Below are 21,890 nucleotides of genomic sequence, written 5' to 3'. Positions count from 1 at the left end.
TTTTCTCTATCTCTCCTCCATATTTAATTTTTTTTCAACGTATCAGATTACGGTAAAAATCAGGAGATAAATTATTTTACGCTCAACTTTAATTTTTCGTGTTTCAACTTTTGATTTCTTTGAAGTTCAATTCAATTTCAATCAAGTTCAAAGAAAGGTAAACTCAACAATCTAACAGCAAAAGTGTAAAGGTTACTAGAAAGGCAATCAACCTAGTTTCGAAAGTGGAACTACAGTGTTCTCATGATAAAAAAATTACCTACAGATCCAGTTTTCTCAAACTGAATTGACTTTTTAAAAAAATGGCAGCCATCAGTTGTTCAAAAAACTCAAAGACTTTCAAGTTTTCTCAATTTTCAAGGCCATTTGTTTTTTGATTTTACAATGTTGGGACTTTTCAAAAAATAAAGTCAATATTTTTTTCTGCTTACTTGCGTTCAAATATTGGCTATGTTTTTTTCATATGCTTTATAGAAAAGCATTTTTCACTTTTAGTTATCTGGTCCAAGCGCCAGAAGTGCTTTACACGCTTGCACGTAAATCATAGAAAAAAAAACGCGGTACGAAGAATATTTATAGGTTTTTAACGAGCAAAAAAAATCACTACGACAGAATTATTTGATTTTTTTTTTTAAATAGTTTGGACTAAAACTATTACCATTGTTTCGATACAGTTCTAAAGGTCAAAAAATATATTTTTAACGACTCATTTATTAAAAAAACTCAAATTAAAACTCGTAAATCATAAATCAAAAATGTTAAAAAATCCAAAACTTCTCAAAGAAAACGAATAATTTATAAGGGAAATAAAATTCAAAATGACCGGCTGGAGAATGAGCAGATGTCGAAGACGCATCGGAATTAACCCTAGTATTTCTAGAATTCCGATTTTAAATTAAAACAAAACAATAAAATTTTATTGGGTACACTTTTAAAAAAGATCACGTGTTATCAGAAGAGCAATGCTCACGTGTTTCAAGTAACAATAACTTAAAAATACGAGAATAGTTGAGCTCAAGTAAACACAGAGAAAGTTGCAAAAAAAACTTTAAAATATCTGAAAAAGTCCTTTATTTGGAATGACATTGCTAAAAAACCTTAAGGTCACTGAAAAAGTCGTCAACTCTAACAACTTTTTTTAACCATTGCCAACCATTGTTGAGATTCGTCAAGTCATACTTTATCGTATAATTTCATGATGTATTTTTCAACAGCTCTGTTTTGATCTCGGAAAAACGTAATGCATACTCATTGCTTGCAGATAGTGAAAACAAACACAAATCAGTCCAAGCTTAGATGAATTCCAATAGCTTCCAAGGTTCAAAGAACCAAAAAAAGTCATTTGAACTAGAAATTTTTGTTATTGCACTTCAATTGACTAAAATTGAATCCCGGGAATCATTAAATTGTTTTCTTTAATCTTTTAAATAATATAATCGACGCTACCCGCATTGGAATTCCATGAATAAAAACTGATTATAGGTTAGTTTCATTGCCGGTGTCTACAAAAGTGAATAACAATCGATTATAATAAATTAAAAATGGATTATAATGTTACAAGGTTTTTTTCGCAATAGATCGATTTTTTTCGAACACGAGATAGTTGCTCACTTTTATTTATGTATTTATAGCCGTATTTATAGCCTTGTATTAAAATCATGATCGTTGTGTTGAGCAAATATCAGAAACAAACAAATCAACTGAACTCGAGCTTATGATCCACGGTGGGCAATGATCCTAGATAATGGTTGAGCTAAAATAATATCTCAAAAAAATTGAAATTTAAATCATTTTTTTTTCGATATCTGCATGTTATATACGGCAAAATTTTAAAATTTTGCTGCAATGCTTTAATCCAGTATTTGACTACGGTTTTGTGCAATAGTAATTTAGCTAGTAGTAAGTTAACTACTAAAAATTCTGATTGGCTGAAAATTTTCCTTTTTTAAGTGCCTCCATAATCAGAATACCCTTTGAGTACCTTGCTATTACAAAGACACAGATCATTAAGTCATTTATGTTATACGGCTCAAAAATTATCTTTTGGCTACTTTGAAAATTGGATCATAATGATCGAATATAAATAGCTTACATCAAAAGAGAATCAAAGTTTTCATCAAAAATTGGAGCTCATTAAAAATTCGCTCAGTTTGGACAATCAAAACGGAACAAGGGTTTGGTACTGCTGAACATAATTTAATTTTAGCATAATTTTGATTTTAGCTTTGTTGGATCTTCAAATTTTTCATCAACGACATTCCTGTATGAGTTCAGATCGGGTTTTGAAGATTGCAACGCCTTAGTTGGTGACTTATCCGCAATCAAGGTCTACGGAGACTGGGCCACCCAGAACACATCATTTCTTGTCCATTCTGGTACAACAACACATTCTTTACCTATACATGTTGTCACAACAATTAATATTTCAGGTTTCGTTCCCTCCCCCTCAATGGAGAGGGGGATTATTAGTTAACAAGGTGCCAATAGCTTGTCAACAAAACGAAGATCTACTTAATAATATCCGCCCTTTTGTACCTCCCGGATTGAAATGGGGGTTGAGAAATTAGACGACAAGCAAATTAGACGATAAGCAAAATTGACAAATAACAGAGTTAACAGAGTTACTTGGTTCGTTTCAGCGTCGAGAAACAGTCATATCTGTTGTCACGACACATAATTAAAAATTGTTGGGAGCTTATTACAAAAATCTGGGAGCTGCACACCACAAAACTGCTAATGAGACTCATGTTTGTGGAATTAGCAGTAATTTTTCTAAAATACTTGGTAGAATGATTCCTTTCTTGACAGAATTCGATCATCAGCGCAAATTATTTAATAAATTTTTTGCCATTTTTTTATGCTGGACCAAATTACTCTGGTAGTTTTGTTATTTGTCATTTCTAGGTTCCATAATCAGTAAGCTAGGCCCATACGCTTCCCAAAGAACTAATTTGACACAGTAAATTTAAATTCCTTATATTGTTTGTGAGGTCGTTTCCACAGCAAGAAAACCTCTAAAACTAGTTATGATATGCTGGCTAATTTACGCCTTCAAAAAAGATTTCTTCATTTTTCACCCGGTTAAGCTTTTTCAATTATGTTTTCTATCTATTATATGTATTGTGCTGAAACTCTCAAATGTCGCAAATAATTATTATCAAGAAAGTTGTAAAACTATCTGAAGTTTTTGAATTTTTAAAGCACCAAAGCCTTTGTCAAGTATTATGTATTTTGTTAACAAATGTCAGTTGTTTGATGTTTTAGTTGTTCCTCAGCCCAAAAAATAACTTAAAAGTAGCATGTAGTTCTATTGCATGCAGTTCTAAGGTAGGGGTGCAACATTGGCTTACCCGTAAAAAAGCTAAGCAGCTCGTATTTTGGTATTTTGGTTTATAATTTTTTTGTTGATAAACAGCTATAATTTTAAAATATTAAGAGTAATGAACGCAGTGATTACTCTTATGTATGTCTTGGTGATTTTTTGTGTGTTTTTTATCGGAAAAAGTCTCAGATTTCTAGTTTCAGACTTCCCAGCAAAATTATCGAAACTTTACCTTTTGATCAAATTTCTCAAATTGGGCTAATTTTATCAAAAAAACTTTCAATCACAAATTATTCTAGAAATTCAAAGAAGTTTACTGCCATATATTTTTAATTTTGAAACTCGAAAGTTGTTTTTATGAGAGTTAAGTTTTATTTTTTTTCGGTTTCCTGGCGTTCATGACTCTTTTCCAACTGTCTGTCTGTTGGCCAGGTTTTTTCTATTAAATTTTTTTCAGCTCCTTTTCCGCCAATTCTGCGTGCAACTGCAGTTGACAGCACAAGTATCTTCTTGCAGTACAAATTGAACTCCAGCGATCTTTTCAAAGGCGTCAACATTAGTTTACACTACGACGACGAGAGCGACCTGAACACTACACACGACCAAACGTTCGACGGGACCGAATGGAACTACGTGACTGATTTGGGACTGAAACCTCAGACAGAGTACACATTCAAAGCCTACGCTTATTGGAAGGAAGGCGTGACGTCAGAAGTTTCAGAAGTCACAGTCTGCACATGTGAGTATGGAGAGTTCCCAAAAATTGGGACAGACAGAATTAATTAAAAAGAGCAAATGAGGACCTATTTCAGCAAACCTTTGCATGAAAACTAATTTTTCAAACAGAAAACCTGGCTCAATGTCACTTAAAAATTCAAACTTGAATGCAAAAGTTGCTCAAAATTGGCAGGTTGCTCTTTTGAATCATTTCTGTCTGTTCCATATTTTTGCAAATTGAACATAGAGTTGCAAAAGTTGGAACAGTCAGAAAGATTTAAAAAGAGCAATCTGCCAATTTTAAGCATCTTTTTTGCATGCAAATTTGAGTTTTTAGATGACATTGAGGCATAATGTCTGTCTGAAAAATTAGCTTTTGCGTGCAAAAATTGTCTGAAAAAGGTCATTGCTCTTTAAAATTATTTGTCAATCCGAACTTTTTGCTACTTATTATATTATACCTCGCAATTATCGCAATCGTTACTTCTTTTAAATCAAAATCAAAATCCATCCAAATCACTTGTTTCTTTTTCCCCTCGAACCTCATTGATATTCACCACCAAAATTACAGGAAAATAAAAAAAAATATTTGATTAAGTCTGGAAATATGTGTTAGTTTTTCTAAAAAAGATAGTTAAAAAAACTGCTAAGCTGGTAGTATTTTTGGCAATCTTTTCAGTTGAGATGCCTTTACGATTCTAGTCAATCCACAAAACTACTTATTTGTTTTCAAGAATCGTTTTGAGAATTGTTGGTTTAAGCAGAATGGTTTGAATTCTGTATTTGTGAGCAGTCTAATTTAAAATGATTTTCAAAATGAGTACTTAAATAGTTCCTAAAAAGGTAAAATTGTTTTTGATTTCCTTGAGCCTATCATGATCACTTTTCCCAGTGTCCCTGGACTATGTCCACTTATTGATTTGCTGTGTTTTATTTCAGACCCCGAGAAGCCTGAGAACTGCTTTTTTGGCCAGTTGGAGGTGGACTCACTGGAACTTAATTGTGATTCCCCCCATGCAAGTGGTTTCGTGTCCACTGGCTATTTGGTGACGCTGATGGGGTCCACCCGCAGCACCTCCACTATGCCCTACAACATCACCTCTCTATCTGCAGCCTCAACTTACATGATCAGTGTCCGCACCACGTAAAACCCATATGCCTCCACATATTCACTTATCTGAAACCAGGGGCGGATTTAAGTTCCTCCCCTCGGGGATTCGACCCCCTGTCAACCCAAATGGTCCCCCCTTTTTAAGAAACCAATTTTTGACCGCCCCACCCTAAAATTTTTCAAAATGCGCCTTCGGCGCCAATATATACTAACTTTGAGGACAGTGCGCGCCAAAAAAAATCAAATGCCTTTTTTGACCTGTTTTTTCAAAATTTTGACTCTTTTCCAACTGGATGTTGGCTACTTCTATTTGTATGAATAAATAAATTTCAATAAATTTCGTTTTTTTCCAGGAATATTTGTTGAAGCTGAAAATTTCCAAATTTGTTGAAGCTGAAATTTACGTTTTTGACTTAAAATTTCGTTTTAAATTTAGTTGATTCCTCTTGTTACAACGAAAGCAAACTTCACTATAAAACAGCAAAAGTGTAAAAACTTGATCAATTTCTAGGTTCAAAAACAAACTGAATTTTCAGCTTTCTACTTTTTCAACTTTTTCAACTAGCACAACTCAACTTTTTCAACTATATTTCCAGTTTTCTCATATTAAAATATTTTTATCCTAAAAGTGTACAACGTGAGTTATTCTTGAAGTTCAAAGGTTTTTGAGGCCGGTATAAAATTTTCATTGATTTTTAAAAGAGCATTTTTCAAGTTTCTGTATGATGAAATTAGGTATTAGGAAAATGTATGGGATTGGTTTATCTTATTTCATTTTAGTTTTTTGGAAACTTTTTTCACTTTTTCAAAAACCTAAGTTTTCTCAAAAACTACTCTACCATTTAAAAAAAATGGTAACAGTGGGAATTCCGCCAATTCCAATGTGTGTCTGCAAAGTCCCCTAGTCTCCTTTTTACCCTACCCGACTTTCTACAGTGTGTGGGTAGAACTTTTGATCCAAATTTTTAAAGATTTTTATACATTTTCTCAAGGATAGTAGAGGTTGTGGCAAATTCATCTGCATAAACGGCCTAGCCCAAATTATCTAACACAAAAAGTAGTTTTGAGCCTCAGAAAAAAAATAAAACTTTTGATTTTTTGATCGTTCTTTAAAACTTTTTGACTTTTCTCAAAAACAACCCGCCCAAATCTGAGATTTTATTTTCAAAAAGTAGAATGGGTTGGGGTAGGGTGCTCTGCATAACAATTACGCCCAATTTTTTTATACAAAAATAAAGACTCGGAAAAGTTAATTTTTCGATTTTTTCACTGTTTTTTGAAACTTTTTGACTTTTCTCGGAAACGACCCTACCAAATCTACGATTTTGGTTTAAATGGAGAGTCCGGGTTGCAGGAAGTTTCCCTGCATATGCGGTTACGCCCAAGTTTTTTACACAATAATTTATGATCCTCAAAAAATCAAAATTTTAATTTTTTGACCTTTTTGAAACTTTTTGACTTTTCCCGAAAACTACAATTCCAAATTTGAGAAATTAGATTGTTATAATTCCTATTGAATGAAATTCTCCTGCATATTTGGCTAAACCTAGATTTTTTTCCATAAGAATTAGTGACCCTCAGCCACCCACCTATGTGTTAAGATAACTTGAAACTTACTGTCTTACCATCTGAAACTCTGAAACGTATCACCTATCTTAATACATTGGGAAACCTATTCCCTATCTTAAAACATAGATGGTTGACTGGGTGCTCTATTCCCTATCTTAAAACATAAAACATGAAGGTCACATACCCCCCCCCCCCCCCCCCCCCCCCCCTGATCTGATCGCCTCACACATATACCACTCAGAAGCAATCATCGAAATGGGACATATCATATTAAAGCGTAAAAGATCGAAACTAGGCATGAAATTTTAATTTCGCATAGTATTCTTATCGCATTAACCTCAAAAATCGAAACTAACTTGAAGAAAAAAAACTATTGTTTTTTTAATAAGCATGGAATACATATATGGTGTGAACATTCTGTCCTAATTACACAGCAGACGGCTACAATTGTTTCTCTTTGCTTGTAGTTTCCTCTGCACAGCGACAGGTCAAGTGATGAATAGTGCGGATGAGTTGTTCACAGTGACAACCCTTCCCAACCCGGGAAGCATCACGAGCATAGTGTCCACCACAGATACCCTCACAGTTGCACTGGACAACGGAAACCCAAACATACCACCAGACGCAGAGGAACTACACATACAGGTAGGCTAGCTCACACACTACCGCATCATATTCCCCCGCCCAAACCCCTAATCACCCCCTCATCCCTCCCCTCCTCTTCCACAGATTTGAGCAACATTTCTGCCCAATTTTTGCAAAATTTCCCCCAACCCTTCCATCTTTTCCTACTCCTCTTCCTCCTTGTAAACTGATCATCAGGCAATTTTTGCATGAAAAAAGATGCTGTCCCATATCCGTTCACGTGTTCACGCTCTTTTTTTAATATATATTGCAATTTGAAGCACAAACTACTTTTTTGAAAGGCTTTAAATCTAATTTTTCGAAAATTATTAAAGGTAAAATCGGAAAAGAGCTCAGGTACTCATACCCCCTTACCACTGGTCTCCTTGCTATTCTTCGTCGTCCATGCCTAAAGACCTACCCCCCTCCATCACACTCCTTAATTGTGAACCAACTTCCTAAACCCCACCACCACTGCCCCCCGTGTATATCAATAGATACACCCTCGAGACTCTTTCTGAATTATCACAGCCCCACCACACCAAAAACTTAAATTCAACTTCGTCTCAAAAAACTTAAATTAAACACCGCCTGGTTTTACCAATAAAACTTGCTGGGAGTGTCATGTGATGTTTTAAAACGAAGTGAGTTTTCAGAATCTTTCTTAATTTCAGAAGTTCTAACCCAAAGGGAGTTTTGAGAATTTCTAATCTAATTTTCCGAAATTAAATTTTCTTGTAAATTTTCTATAAAAGTTAGATTTTCTCTAAAATTCAAAACCGAACTAAAACCGTGAGCCGTCTTTTTATTTAGGTTTGGAAGGGTTCCTGCGGGTTGTGTATCTTTCCTTTCATTGATGATCAAAATTCCTGGAGAGATCCGACCGAATTGCAGTACGAGTGTCTTCCATTTCCTAGTGGCCGTAAGTGTAACATTGAAGCCCCAGGGACCACTGCTTAAATTTTTCATAACTGAATTCTAATTGGTTCACATAATTTTTCGGTTTTTATTCCTTCTGGTATAAAGGTAACTGAGTTACATTAGGGAGGGTTTTTCAGATTTAAATGCTTAAATTAATTTGAGCCGCAATGAGCATTTCTTTGGGGTGCGAAGTCATACTTCGGTGAAAAAAGGAGTATATCATGTGTGCTTGTTAGCATGTCCATTTAAAAGAATGCAGTTAATTTGCTCGCTTGTTCAAGGTTTGTTTGCTGAACACACTTACATAGGTGCTGATTTTTTTCGTATTTTTTGCAGGAAAACCTCTTGATTTTTTGCGGCTTCTTTGATTTTTTCAGGTTCAATTCAAAACCATTTGTTAAAAGGATGGCAAATTACGTTTTATAAAAACGAAAGCGGAAATGGCGTGGCCAAAACCGTGAACGACCTTTAGATCCGAAAGTAAGATTTTAGTTTACAGCTTTCCCGATTGATTAGTTTTTAAAGAGTCGATGAACGTAGTTCATACTCTTATTAATGCTGCGATGATTTTTTGACGTTTTTGTTTCAGGAAAGTTTTTTTTTGCGTACTTTGAATTTCGATTTCCTTTTAAAAGGAAGGCAAATTTCACCATCGAACAGCAAAAATGCTAATTTCACAAAAAACGCGGTCAACTTCTAGTTTCAAAAGTGAAACTTTATTCCGAAAAATTTTAAGTCCGAAAAGCGTGAGTCCGAAAATTTTTTAAATTGTTTTTTGACTTTCTCGCATTCCATGGCAGTTTCCAACTGTCTGCTAGCTGTGCTTTTAAAGATTAAACAAGACTGATTGTATATCATGGCAAAGCCCTGAATGTTCCGACTGCCCCTTAGCTCATATCGAAAAAAATTTGGGTAAGAAATTTTTTGAAAACCTATAAATTTTGGACAAAAGTAAAGTGTTAAAAATTGACTCGTACGAAACTAATTTGACCAATTAGCTAACCTCACCTCATCTCAGTTTGGAACAAATGTTTTGTACGGTATCATTCGCCACGCATAAATTAATGGCGATACGCTCTCAGCAATATGAATAACTTCGTAAGTGCGCATGATTTAGTCCAGAACATGGCCAATTTGGCACTTTTCAAATCCCAGAACTTCACAAAAAATAATCGGAGGTTAAAATCTTTTTAAATTTGAAGGCAGGAAGTTGATAATTTCAATGGGGTATAGAAATTTTTGTGAAAACTAATAATTTGATTGGCCAAAATTGACTGGAAAAAAGCCACTCCGAGAAGAAACATTCCGTTTTCTTCGAAAGTCGGAACAAAAATAGGCAATTTTTGTTATTGACTGAACGAGCAGCTTTTTAAAGCAATTAGCGCATGCTATTTTGCGCTCAGAATTACTGTTTCGCTCAAAAAACCCGACGCAAAACTTTCCTCCCACTTTTTGTATCTCCTCCCACTCCAACTTTCCTTCTTCAACCCAGTAAATCATAGGTTTTCATAGGTTTGCTTGTCTCTCAGAATAGAAAAACGAAAAAATTGAAATCCTCAGTTACTTGCATTTTTAGGTAGTTATGCACTCAAATAGCTAAAAAAACTAAAACAAAGCAGCGAAATCTTTTAGTCAAAAGCACAATCCTTTTTTCTGAATTGAAGCGGAACAGATCGTCTGGTTTTGAAAGACGAAATTATCTTTCAGACTTACCAGCGAAATAAAAATCTACTTTTTGATCTAGTTTTATCAAACTGGTTTAATTTTACCAGAAATGCGTCAATCACAAATTGTTCTAGAAAGTCAAAGAGCCTTAACAGCATCATTTTTTCTTTGAAATTCAAAAATTGAATTTTTTTTTGAAAAACAAGTCATTATTCTTTTTTTGGTTACTTGCGCTGATTGACTCTTTTTCAACTGTCTGTTGGCTATGTTGTTAATTTCTCATTTCCATTTTTCCGTTTGTAATAAAAACCTATTGGTTCAATTTTTCCCAAATTATGTTATAAAAAAAGTCGATCATAAATCAGTCCTCATAATGCGTTCTTCAAAGAACTGTTCAGTGTTTTTTGCCAGCACGAAAGACAGGGTAGCAAAAAATAACCCTCTCATACAAAAAGTTCCGCGCTCAATTATTTTAAATTTTACATGCGACTTCCACCATGCTGATTTCACAAGAGCTGTTGCTTACTCGTTAGATAATTTTCAACAGTTGTTTTTAGGATTTTCTCGACGGAGAGGGGCGGGGTTCAAAAAAAATTTGTCGACTTCTTTTTAAGATAGACCGAGCTGTTTTTCTGAGTTTTCCCAACTCACTACAAAGGCCAACAAAATTTGGCCAATATTTCTGCGCTGCAGGCGAAGGTTTGGAAAAAAGTTAGGCCAAAAAAAGTCGTGTTGAGAACTTTTTGGAAAATTTTTCCCCAATAAATTGCGTTTTGTTCGAAGCTCGCCTTCGCATCAAAATTAGTATATATCTCGCCAAACGCGAAAAAAAGGTGGATCAGTTAAAATAGGCGGCCTAAAAATTACCGAAACCAAAACATTATAAACATTTACCAAAACTAAACCCGGAATCTACTAACTGCTCCAGCATAACTATCTAATGAGTCCTTAGCTTAAATTGTATGTTTCAGACAGATGCGCTGGTGCTGTGAACGCTGACCAAACTGTTTCCACTTGGATTGCATGTCCGTCAGATTGCGCCAGTAGGTTACTAAACAACACCTTTAGACTAAAACTTTGGATATTTATCTCTCTTTTTAACTAATAACGGATCAAAGGAGACGCTTAGTTATCGAAATGCTGAATAAGCCTTATTGTTTCTAAAAATCATGGTTAGCCTGGCAAGTAATGGCGAAATCTTGCACAATCATCCAAGATCTTGAACGATCTTTCATGTTAAGATTTCACTTGGCAAGATTTTGCTTGATCTTGGCAAAGTTCTCTAATTACTGTTACCTGGATGAACAAAACTTAGCCTGCTATGAGTCCTAACCGCAAAATGAGATGGAAAAGTATATTATTTAATGTTCTTTTTTGCTATTTTTAAGAATCGGTGAACGTATTTCAGACTCTTGTATTGGTCGTGATCATTTTTTTTTCATTACGAGGCCAAACTGTGCACTGGATAGGAGCACAATTTTGTGTCAGTATGTTCCTGGAATCCAGAGACAAGTCTTATAATATGTTCCAAAATGTAAGCGGATTCCACAAACAAAATTTCAGTGGATGCCGCATACTTATACTTATAACGTAAATTTTGTCGTCACATTTGTTTTGTTGCGGATTCCGCAACAAGCAAATATAGCTAGATGTTCTGGATTCCGCAACTGTAAATGGATTCCCCAAAATGCAAGTGGAATTCGCAAAATGTAAGTGGAATCCGCAAACTGTAAGTGGATTCCGAATTTTGTTCAATACTGAACTTGCATATGAACAATTAAAAGCTGAGCTGGAATTCTTATCTCTAGCAATGCGGAATATAAAAACAAAGACTTAACCTTTGCCAGCGGAATCCACAACCAAGTCTTAAGACATTGGTTACCTAAATTGGTGGATGTCATCTTTTAGTATTTTGGAAACACAACACCAAATAAATTCAATATTTGGAGTCATTGAAATGAGATTGTAAGGAGCACACAGCATATCGACAAATTAGTTCAGTAATTGGGATTGCGTAAATCCCAAATACTGATTTTGGAAACATAACGCCGAATATTTTCAGTAATTGTAGTCATTGGGTTGAGAGTGTACACAACACACAGCATATCGCCAAATTAGATCAGCATTTGGCATTCTGTCGATTCCAAATACTGGTCAGTATTTGGGGTTGATGGAATCCCAAAAACTGGAATAATGTGCAATAAATATGTAGTAAATTCTTTATTTGGAGTCATAAGGTTGAGAGTGATTAGAAACCCAACGTATAGCAAATCATCGAATTAGTTCAGTATTCCATTAATCTCAAACATTGATATATTCTAAGAAAATTTCTATTCTAGTGAAATCAAATCATCTTAGGAATTGGGATCGAAGTTGGGTTTTAGAAATTGAGATCGGAGTTGGTGACAGGAATTGAGACTGGTAGCTAATCAACGTAGCTGAGATTGAACTTGCTGGTGAATACCTATTAAATAAAAGCAATAAATTAAAACGTTACCACAGATAAACATATAAGTAGATGGAATCTGCAAACAAAATGCGGATTCCACTTATAATTTGCGGATTCCATTTACAATTTGCGGGTTCCACTTATAAATTGCGGATTCCATTTACAGTAGCGGATTCCGCAACATCTCAAATTAACGATGCAAATGTTTTATCATATGTTTGTGGATTCCACAAACTGTTCTGGATTCCGCAAATACAGTTGCGGATTCCGCAAATTTGCCTATTTTGGAGCGATTTTGAGCGGTACAATGATTTAGGTAATTTTTGTGGAATCCAAAACAGCTTAGAATATCAATGAAAACTAGCAATGTTCCAGATTCCGCGACAAATCTGATTTTGGCTTGTTGCGGATTCCGTTTTCAATGCAGAGAATACACAGTTTGGCCTCGTAATGTTTTTTTTTCAGAAAAAAATCTTAAATTTTGTTCAATCTCAATTTCCTGGTTTGATTTTGATTTCTTTTTAAGTTCACTTCATTTCTTTCGTTAAAAGGAAGGAAAACTCTACCATCGTACATCAAAAATGTGAAGGTCACGAAAACGTTCATTTCAGAAAGTTTCTAATTCAATATATCTATAATGAACGTAATTCAAACTCTTATATAGGTCGCCCTTACTTTTTTGTTTTTTTTTTCGTCAAGAAAAGTCTTGAAAATTGTTCAAGCTCACATTCATTTTTTTGCAATTTGACGTTCGATTTGCTTTTAATTTCAGATCATTTACTTTGTTAAAAAGAAAGCAATTTCACAATCAAACAGCAAAAATGTTAAGTTCACGAAAAACGTGATCGACTTCTAGTTTCGGAAGTGGAATTTAACTTCCAGTTATCTCAGCGAAAAATAGTTATTTTCTTATCCAGCTTTCTTGTATTGGGCCAATTTAATCGAAAAAGTGAGAATTACAAATGCTACTAAAAATTCAAAGAGCTTAATGGGCATCCAATTTTTCTTTGGATTTCGAAAGCTGATATTTTTTCAAAAAAAACAACCCGTAATTTCTTTCTGTTCAGTCGACTTCTAAATTCGCAAATAGAATTAAATTATCAGATCTCGTAGCAAAAAAAAATACCTATTAACCAGGTTGGCTTCATTTGGATCAATTTTATCAAAAAAGTGCCGATCAAAACTGTTCTAGAAACTTAAAACTTTGAGATGAAACAATATTATTACTTGATATGTTCTTTTGCTATTTTTAAGACTCGATGAACGTAATTCAGACTCTTTTATAAACCGTGATGATTTGTTTTAATTTTTTTTTTTAATTTAATCGAAAAAATGAGAATAAATGTTTCTAGAAATTCAAAGAGCTTACGGGTCATCCTTTTTTCTGCGAACTTCAAAAGCTGAGGTTTTTTCTAAGAAACAGTTGGTATTTTTTCCGTTTAATTGCATTCATTGATTCTTTTCCAACTGTATGTTGGCCATGTTTTATAAAAGATGGTAAAATCCACTATCAAACAGCGAAAAATTAAAGAACAGAAAAGTCGACATCTGACTTCGCAAAATGCGCGAATGGAATTAAATTATCAGATCTCGCAGCAAAAGAAAACAAAATTTACTTATTAATCAAGTTTGCTCTATTTGTGTCCCATTTATCAAAAAATTGTGCCAATCAAAAGTGTCATTAATCTAGAAACTCGAAGTGCTTTAACAGCGTCTATCTCTTACTGGAAAAATCGAAAGTTCAGATTTTTTCAAAAACAAATTTGTTTTTTTTTTCTATCGTTCATTGGTTTTCTGTTGACTATTTTTAGGATTCGATAACATAGTTCAGACTCTTAAATAGGCTGTGACGATTTTAAAAGTTTTTTCCGAGAAGTTTGAAATTTTTTTTGAGCTTCAACCATATTTGTTTTTGAATTGATATTGGATTTTTTATCAAGTTGAGCTCATTTCCTTTGTTGGAAAGAACGCAAACGCCACTATCGAGTAATAAAAATGTAGAAATCGCGAAACACGTGATTGACTTCTGATTCAGAAGATGGAATTTGTATATTTTTTAATCTATATTTCTCAAATAGAGTTAAATTATCATAAAAAGTGTGAAACAAATTGTTCTATAATTTCAAAGAGCTCTAGGGATATCTATTTTTTTTGAAGAAGTCAGTATTTTTTTTCTTCAATTGCATTCCTTGTTTTGTTTCTAACAGCCCATTGGCTATGTCTGCTAGTTTATTATCAAAAAATTCCGTTCCCTCAAAAATTATAACCCTTAACCCTGTAAAGGGGTACTGTCATGTTATTTTTAAGAGTTTCAAACGTTACATTTTCATATGACTGCTCAAATCTATGTAGTGTTTGACGTCTTTTATGATTTCTTAATTTTTAAAAATACTTGATCTCTAAAAAACTGAACAGTTGAAATTTTTCAGCCCTATAGTTCAATACTGCGGAAGTACTTTCAAAAATTGCAAATCTTGCGTCCAAATGTGACTGCTCAATTAATTTTAATTTTCGAGATATGACGTTTTTTGTCTTTTTCAGAGTTTTTAAAAAATTTCGATAGAAAATTTAAAAAATTTTGACGTTTCCATTTTTATGCTGAGGTGCTGTCAGGGTAGTCTCAGGGGTTGCGATTGTTGCCTCAAATAATGACTGCTCAAATGAGTGTAGTTTTCAAGATTTGACGTTTCTGAAAATTTTTCAGAAAACTTAGAGTTAAAAAGAGTCAAAAAGTGTGAAATTCCCAACCTTTTAATAGCGTGATGTGAAGATACTCTCAGGAATTGCAATTTTGAGTTCAAACGCGATTGTTCAAAAGTTATAAATTCAGAGATGGGGCGTTTTTTTTTATTTTTCTTCTAAAACTTTTCAGAAAAAATATGATTTACAAATTCTCACAAAACTACAAATTCCCAACCCTGTAGTTGGGTGCTGCCACAGTTGTCTCAAGGGATGCAATTCTTTTTTTCGACTATTTGTTTGAAGCACCGGAGGTGGGTTACACGCCAGTTTATTCTGAATTTTTCAAATTCCGGCTCTTTTCCATAACCTCGACAATCTAGTATGAAAAAACTATAGATAGCCACAGTAGCATGTTTTAGACGCAATTGAAAGTCAATTGAAGATTCTTAGTTACCCGCGCAGACATAAAGAGTTTGGATTTATTTAGGATTCGCAAACTGATGTCAATTCATTCAAAAGTTTTTGGATCTATTTGTGTTTCTAAAATCAATTTACCTCGAATTTGATGGATTTAGATAGCTACTCAAATTCATTTGAATCTCCTCAAGTTCAACTTTTAGGGTTTTAGTAAGAACAATTTTGTAGACTCAAGCTGTTTTCATGTTGATCTGATTTGATCATTGCCAAAAAAATTTTGAGCAGAAATTTGTTCTCCGTCAGTGTAACACTGATCTGCAGTCATATCAGCAAGAGTTAAATTATAGTTTCTGAGGATTCCTTGAAGGTACGAGAATCGGTGAGCTCCCGTGGCTATATAAAGTACACCAATGGAAGAAATTAAGCGCAATTTCAAGTTTTTTTTCAAAAAGCATTTTCTAGGATGGTTTTGGACATTGTTCACTGCAAAATTGAAAAAATTTTCAACATAAACTGAGATAAAATGATTAAAGCTAACATCCATGAAATTTTTAAACTTTGGTTTGAAAGAAATGCCAGTTTTTATCATCTTTGTATTAAGAATTGCTGAGTATTAAAAAATTGTTACCCCGAACAATCCCATTTTATCGTCTAGATTGTTTCTAATGATGCGAACAAATTTTTCTGCGCTTATTCAAGAAAAAGTTAACTCCGATGCAAAACTTAGTGCAGATAATGAAAACTGGTTCTTTCAGTACCGGAAAAAAAACTGACTTGTTTTTCAAATCAAAGTTTAGTAATTTCATTGATAGTAGCCTTGATAATTTGTTTTACGTAGAAATTTTGTTTAGTTTTGCAGTGAACCTTCGTCAAAACCATCCTTGAAAACCGTCATTTTGGAGAAACCTGAAAGCAGGCGTAATTTTTTTCAGCTAGAGTAAATTTAGTTGAAATTTCTCCAAAAGCTATTCTCAAGCTCAATATTTTTGGCGCAATTTTGAAAGCGATTCAGAAACTTAGAATTCATTTTGCATTTTAGCTGATCTTCAAGTTTTTTTTCAGCACGAGAAAATAACCAAAAACTATACTTTAAATTCTTTTACAAAAACTAAATTTGAAAAGTGGACTAAAAATGGTCCGAAATGATTTAAAATTAATTAAAAAATCTCTCAGTAACAAAACTATATAGAGACGAAAAAAGGTGGATTTGAATCATCTTAGAATTGATTCAAACATTCTTTCCGGTTTTTAAATGAGATCGAAACCAATCAGTTTTGAACGTATTCAAATCCACTTTGTTGTATCTGAACACATTTTTGATACTAAAATCGACCATAATCCGTTTTTGTCTGCGTGGTTAGTTCTTGTTGTTTTTGTTTGCAGTAGAAAGTTCTAAGACTTGTTCACGCTCAGAACAAATTTTTGTGATTTTAATGCGAATTTATTCCCTTAATGAAAGGAAAATAAATTTGCCAATTACAAAAACTCAATTGAAAACCTCAAACAAAAACATGAACGAAAATACGAAAATTGACTTTGTAGAGTCTATGAACGTCGTAATGATTCTTATATGGGTCTTGGTGCTTTTTTGTTTTCGGGAAAATCTTGAAAAGGCTCCAATAACAACAGAGAAATATAAATAAATATTAGTGTTTTTATGAGTGAACCTTGGAAAATATACACCTTTTGAGCTCAATTTAAAATGGCGCAAAAAAACGTTAACAAACTTTGATTTTAAAAATGGAGTTTTGAATCAAGAGTAATGAACATAGTGAGTACTCTTAAACAGGTCTTGTTTTTTTGTGTTTTTATTCATGAAAAAGACCTAAAGTTTGCTTACTATGAGTTTAGATTTTTCGCGGTTCGCCTTTAATTTTGTTTAAATTCAGTTCATTTTCTGTGTTAAAAATAAATCAACTCCACTATCAGACAGCTAAATTGTAAAGGGCACGCAAAACGTGATCGGTTTATAGTTTTGAAAGTTAAGCAAGACTGCTCGTATCAAGGCGAAGCCCTGAATGTTCCGACTGCCTTTTAAGGTTTTATGGAGCAGTGATAACATTAAAAATTAAATGTAATAAATTTTAAAAAATTTTGAAATTTTTTATGAAAATCATCCCCCCACACGCCATTTAAAGTACAAAATGATAGATTTAGCTCCTTGTAACCAATCAATTATGGCAAATAAGCCTCTTTTAACCAATTTGGAACAATTTTAAGATGGATTAACTCTCCGCTTACGCGTTAATAGCGCGAAATATATCGCGCGTTAATTGTCCCAAATTGGCCAAAATGGCAATCTTTAAACCCCCATAGCTTTACGAAAAACGATCACAGGTGAAATATCTTTTCAAATTTGAGCTCAGGACAACAATACCTTTTGAATGATATTAAGAGATTCCGTCAAAAATGGCTAGTTAAAAAGTCGAAATTTGTCTGAAGAAAAAAAAACCCACCCCGAGCACAAATATTCCGTTACTTTCGTAACGAAAGTCGGAACAATTACATAATATTTTATTTGTTGATTCAATTTTATTCTAAGACCAATTTGAAATTTTTTAATTGTTCCCTAAAAAGGACTGGTTTATCAAAAATGGTCAGACATAAAGTATTCGTGAATTCAAATATAGGGCATGTATCAAAGGGCATGTATATACTATTTAAAATTTTGCAAGTTGAAATTTGTTTTTGTTTCCCTGCCTCTATTGCTCTTCTCCAACTGTCAATTCGCTATGCTATTTTAATTTTGCTGCAAATTTTGATCTTTGCTTGAATTTTCATTCAGTTTTTCAAATTGAGTTAATTTCAACAAAAAATTTAGCACTTCAAAGAAGTCGAAAAACATGAGCTTATTTTGAAACTCGAAGATTGAAATTCTTACAAAGCAGTTTTTTTCCTTGATTCTTTTTTCATTGTCTGTTGGTTCTATCTTAGGTTTGTCAGCAGAAAAAATGCATCTAGAGCCCTTTTTTTCTAATTAGTATAGCTTAACGAAAAATAATCATTTTTTAATGTGCAATACCAGGGAGCTGTGACTCGATGACCTTTTTTCATTCGAAACTTGAATGCTGAAAAGTTTTCATCAAAAAACAGTCTTTGTGAGCTAACTAGCGTATTGTTATTATACTATTCCTTTTTTCTCGCTTCTTTTTTTACTTGCGACAGATAGTATCTTGTAATCAGGAATTGGACTTTTTCTTTCGAATTTGAAATTTATGTTCTTCTATTACCGAGTCTTAGCATTTTCAAATTTTTTTAACTCTTAGAATGAAAGGTTTGAGGATCAAGTTTGTCTTTGGTTTACTCCTGTAGTTTTTTTTGTAAATTTATTATCCCTGACTGGTAGATTTTTCAGTTTTTTAAATTATTTTCTTTGCTATGAAAATTTTTTGCTATTCTATGAGCCGATACGAACTAACTGATATAGCTGAAGTTAGTAGCGACCTAAATAAAACATTACTTTTTATATTCGTTTTGTTTGTTTCATTACAACTGACTGTTGGTAATTCTATTTAAGAGTCAATCTACGAAGTGAATACTCATTAATAGGCTTTAACGACTTCTTTTTTGTGAGTTTTTTAAGCTCCTTTTTATTTTTCAATGATTTAACAGTTGACTCTTTCAAATTTTGTTTCTTTTCTTTAGTTGGAAGCAGGCAATCTCGACTATATAACATCAAAAGTGTAAAGATCACAAAAAACCTTATCAATATCTAGCTTTAAAATTGGATTTTAATTCAGATTGTCATGCGTAATAAAACGTTTACCGATTAATCCAAATTGAGATAATTTTCACAAATAACTGTCAATCATGAATTGTTTTGAAACTCAGAGCTCTTTGAGGTCATATAATTTCTTAATTTGAAACCTCATGGTCAGTTTTTTTCTGTTCTTTGCGTTTCGTGTTAAGTACAATTTATAAAGCTTAAGTTTTCCATTCTCTGCTCTAATTCTAAGACAAAAATAAACATTTTGATTATAGGTTGAAGTGAAAATTAGCAACCGAATAACTGTGTTGGCTTGAGTTCAAAATAAGCAGATATTTTTTTGCACTCATTTTTAAACAGTTATTCGGTTTTGAAAATTTTGACCATTTGACGCTCAATGTTTTTTAATTGACAAGTAAGCTACAATGTATTTCGAACAGAAGTCATTTCAAAAATTATAGAACCCAAATTTTTGGTTTAAGTGGCGTTTTACTGAAGGCAAAAACAAATACTCACTGATTGGTGATTAAAAAAATTTGACACATTGTTTTTTTTTTTAAAGTTCTCTCTCTTTTTTTTTTACTTTTTTTTTAAAGTTTTCTCTATAACTACTCATCCATTTTTCAAAAAAGTGGTGCTAATAGAAAATCCATCCACTTGTTAAAGTGCTCGTATAATCCCTTTGAGAGTCTGCGTAGTCTTGTTTTTTGTTCAATTTTTACAGCCTTCAAAAAGGTCTATTGAGGGAATATTTGACACAAATTTTTGAATTCTTTCAATTTTTTAGAAAAAAAAACTACCTCCCAAATTTGAACTTTTGAGTTCAATTGATAGACTGTATTGACTACACTCACTTTTTACACAAATGTTTTGTGTCATTGGAAGAGATATTTTTTCGGTTTTTTGACCGTTTTCTGAAACTTTTTGTCTTTTATCAAAACTAACCTCGCGAATCTGAGATTTCGCTCTCTATCAAAAGGTCGAACTCTGGGAAGCTACCATGCACAAGCTGCTGCTCCCAAAATCTATCACACAAAACGTATGACCGACGGAAAACTCAAAATTATAATTTTTGGCCATTTTTCATTCTTTTTTCACTTTTTCATTTTTTGTCGAAAACTGATCACCCAAATCTGAGGTTTTTGCTTCGTTGGAGAGAATGGGTTGTGAAAAGCTCCACGACCTGAGCCGCTTAGCAAAATGTTTAATTTTTGATTTTTCTCAACAATTATTATTCCAAGTCTGAGATTTTTTCAATCAAAAGTAAGCGTAGCTGGAATTTGCTCTGCAGAAGCATCTGCCATTCAGTTTTTTTAAACAAAAAAATTATGATCCTCGGAAAATCGAAGGTTTGATTTTTGACCGTAACTTCAAACTTTTGATTTTTCTAAAACACTGACACCCCGAATCTCAGAATTTTGAGATCTGAGATCAAAAGAATGGGTTGTTGGAAGCACCCCTGTAAAAGCGACTACGATCACTTTTTTACTGAAAAGTTATAGCTCTCGGAAAACTCAAACAGTCTTTTTTTGAAACTGTAAGACTTTTTCAAAAACAAACCCTGCTAAATCTAAGAATTTATTTTCAATCGAAAGGGTCGGTTGTGGGAAGCTCCTCTGCATAAATGGCTACCATCAAAATTTTCAACCTGAAAAGTTATTACACTCTTAGTTATTAGAATAGTTATTAGAATAGTCAAAACTTCAATTGCTGAACCGTTTCTTTTTAAATTTTTTGATTTTTCACGAAATCTCCATTTTTAATCTGAGATTTAGGTTTAACGGAGAGAACGGGCCAGGGAAATTTCCATGCAAGAGCGGCTACAACCAATTTGTTGCCAAAAAAGTACACTCTCGGAAAAGTGTCTTTTCTTGACCTTTCGACAGTTTTTTTGAAAATTTTTGACTTTTCTCGAAAACTGCCCATCAAAATCTGGGTTTTGGGTCTAATAGAATGAACAAGAATGAAACTCCCTTATTTTAACGGCTTTGCACAGTTTAATACATACAACGTTATGGCCCTCAGAAAAGTCGAGTTTGACTGTTTTTTGTAAAACTTTTTTGTTTGTCTCGAAAAGTGCCATCCCAAATTTGAGATTTTGGGTTTTAAAAAATGAATTAGGAGAAGCTTTACTATATGAGCAGCGACGTCCAAGTTTTTTTTCTACAAAAAAAAGGTTATGACCCTCAGAAAATGAAATTGTTTTCTTTTTCCGTTTCTTGAACTTTTTTGATTCTTCTCAAAAATACTCAGTCGAATCTGATATTAAGGGTTTAACGGAGGCGACAGCTTGTGGGAAGCAACTATGAGTAAGCGGCGACGCCGTAAAAATTATACCAAAATGTTATGATTTTGAAAAAATTGCTCATTCTTAATGTATTTTTTTATTAGAGAAGCAATCAAGGTTTTGGGTGAAGCCCAAATTTGAATTTTTGAGGAAACTTATTTTATCCTGCATCAGGACAATAAATTTAAAATTATCAAACATGTACCTCCATTTATATCCGGCCCCCTAGTTTGTTATGAAAGTTCAAACTTGCCAATTTAGTATATTTAACACGAGACATAATTCGTGTAAAAAAGGTCAGAGGCAGTTGAATTCGGCTCAGAGTTCATTGAATGAGAAATGAGGAAATGCAATTTGTTTTTTAAAAAAATCGCTTAGATTTTATGCAAAGACTTTAGAGGGCCATCGAGGCATTTCATT

General features: G+C 33.3%; 1 protein-coding gene across 1 annotated transcript in view; it reads left to right on the top strand.

Moving 5' to 3' along the window:
- Window positions 1–21,890, top strand: part of LOC134854451 (uncharacterized) — a 277,410-nt gene that overhangs the window by 149,864 nt on the left and 105,656 nt on the right. Inside the window, exons 40-45 of the mRNA XM_063870705.1 lie at window positions 2,224–2,375; window positions 3,780–4,061; window positions 4,979–5,183; window positions 7,187–7,364; window positions 8,157–8,265; window positions 10,901–10,972. Coding sequence (XP_063726775.1) covers window positions 2,224–2,375; window positions 3,780–4,061; window positions 4,979–5,183; window positions 7,187–7,364; window positions 8,157–8,265; window positions 10,901–10,972 — 998 coding nt within the window. The remainder of the gene's footprint in view (window positions 1–2,223; window positions 2,376–3,779; window positions 4,062–4,978; window positions 5,184–7,186; window positions 7,365–8,156; window positions 8,266–10,900; window positions 10,973–21,890) is intronic.

This window comes from Symsagittifera roscoffensis, chromosome 9 (genome assembly GCF_963678635.1).
Source record: "Symsagittifera roscoffensis chromosome 9, txSymRosc1.1, whole genome shotgun sequence".
NCBI lineage: Eukaryota > Metazoa > Xenacoelomorpha > Acoela > Convolutidae > Symsagittifera > Symsagittifera roscoffensis.
This window is presented reverse-complemented; position numbering and strand designations above follow the sequence as displayed.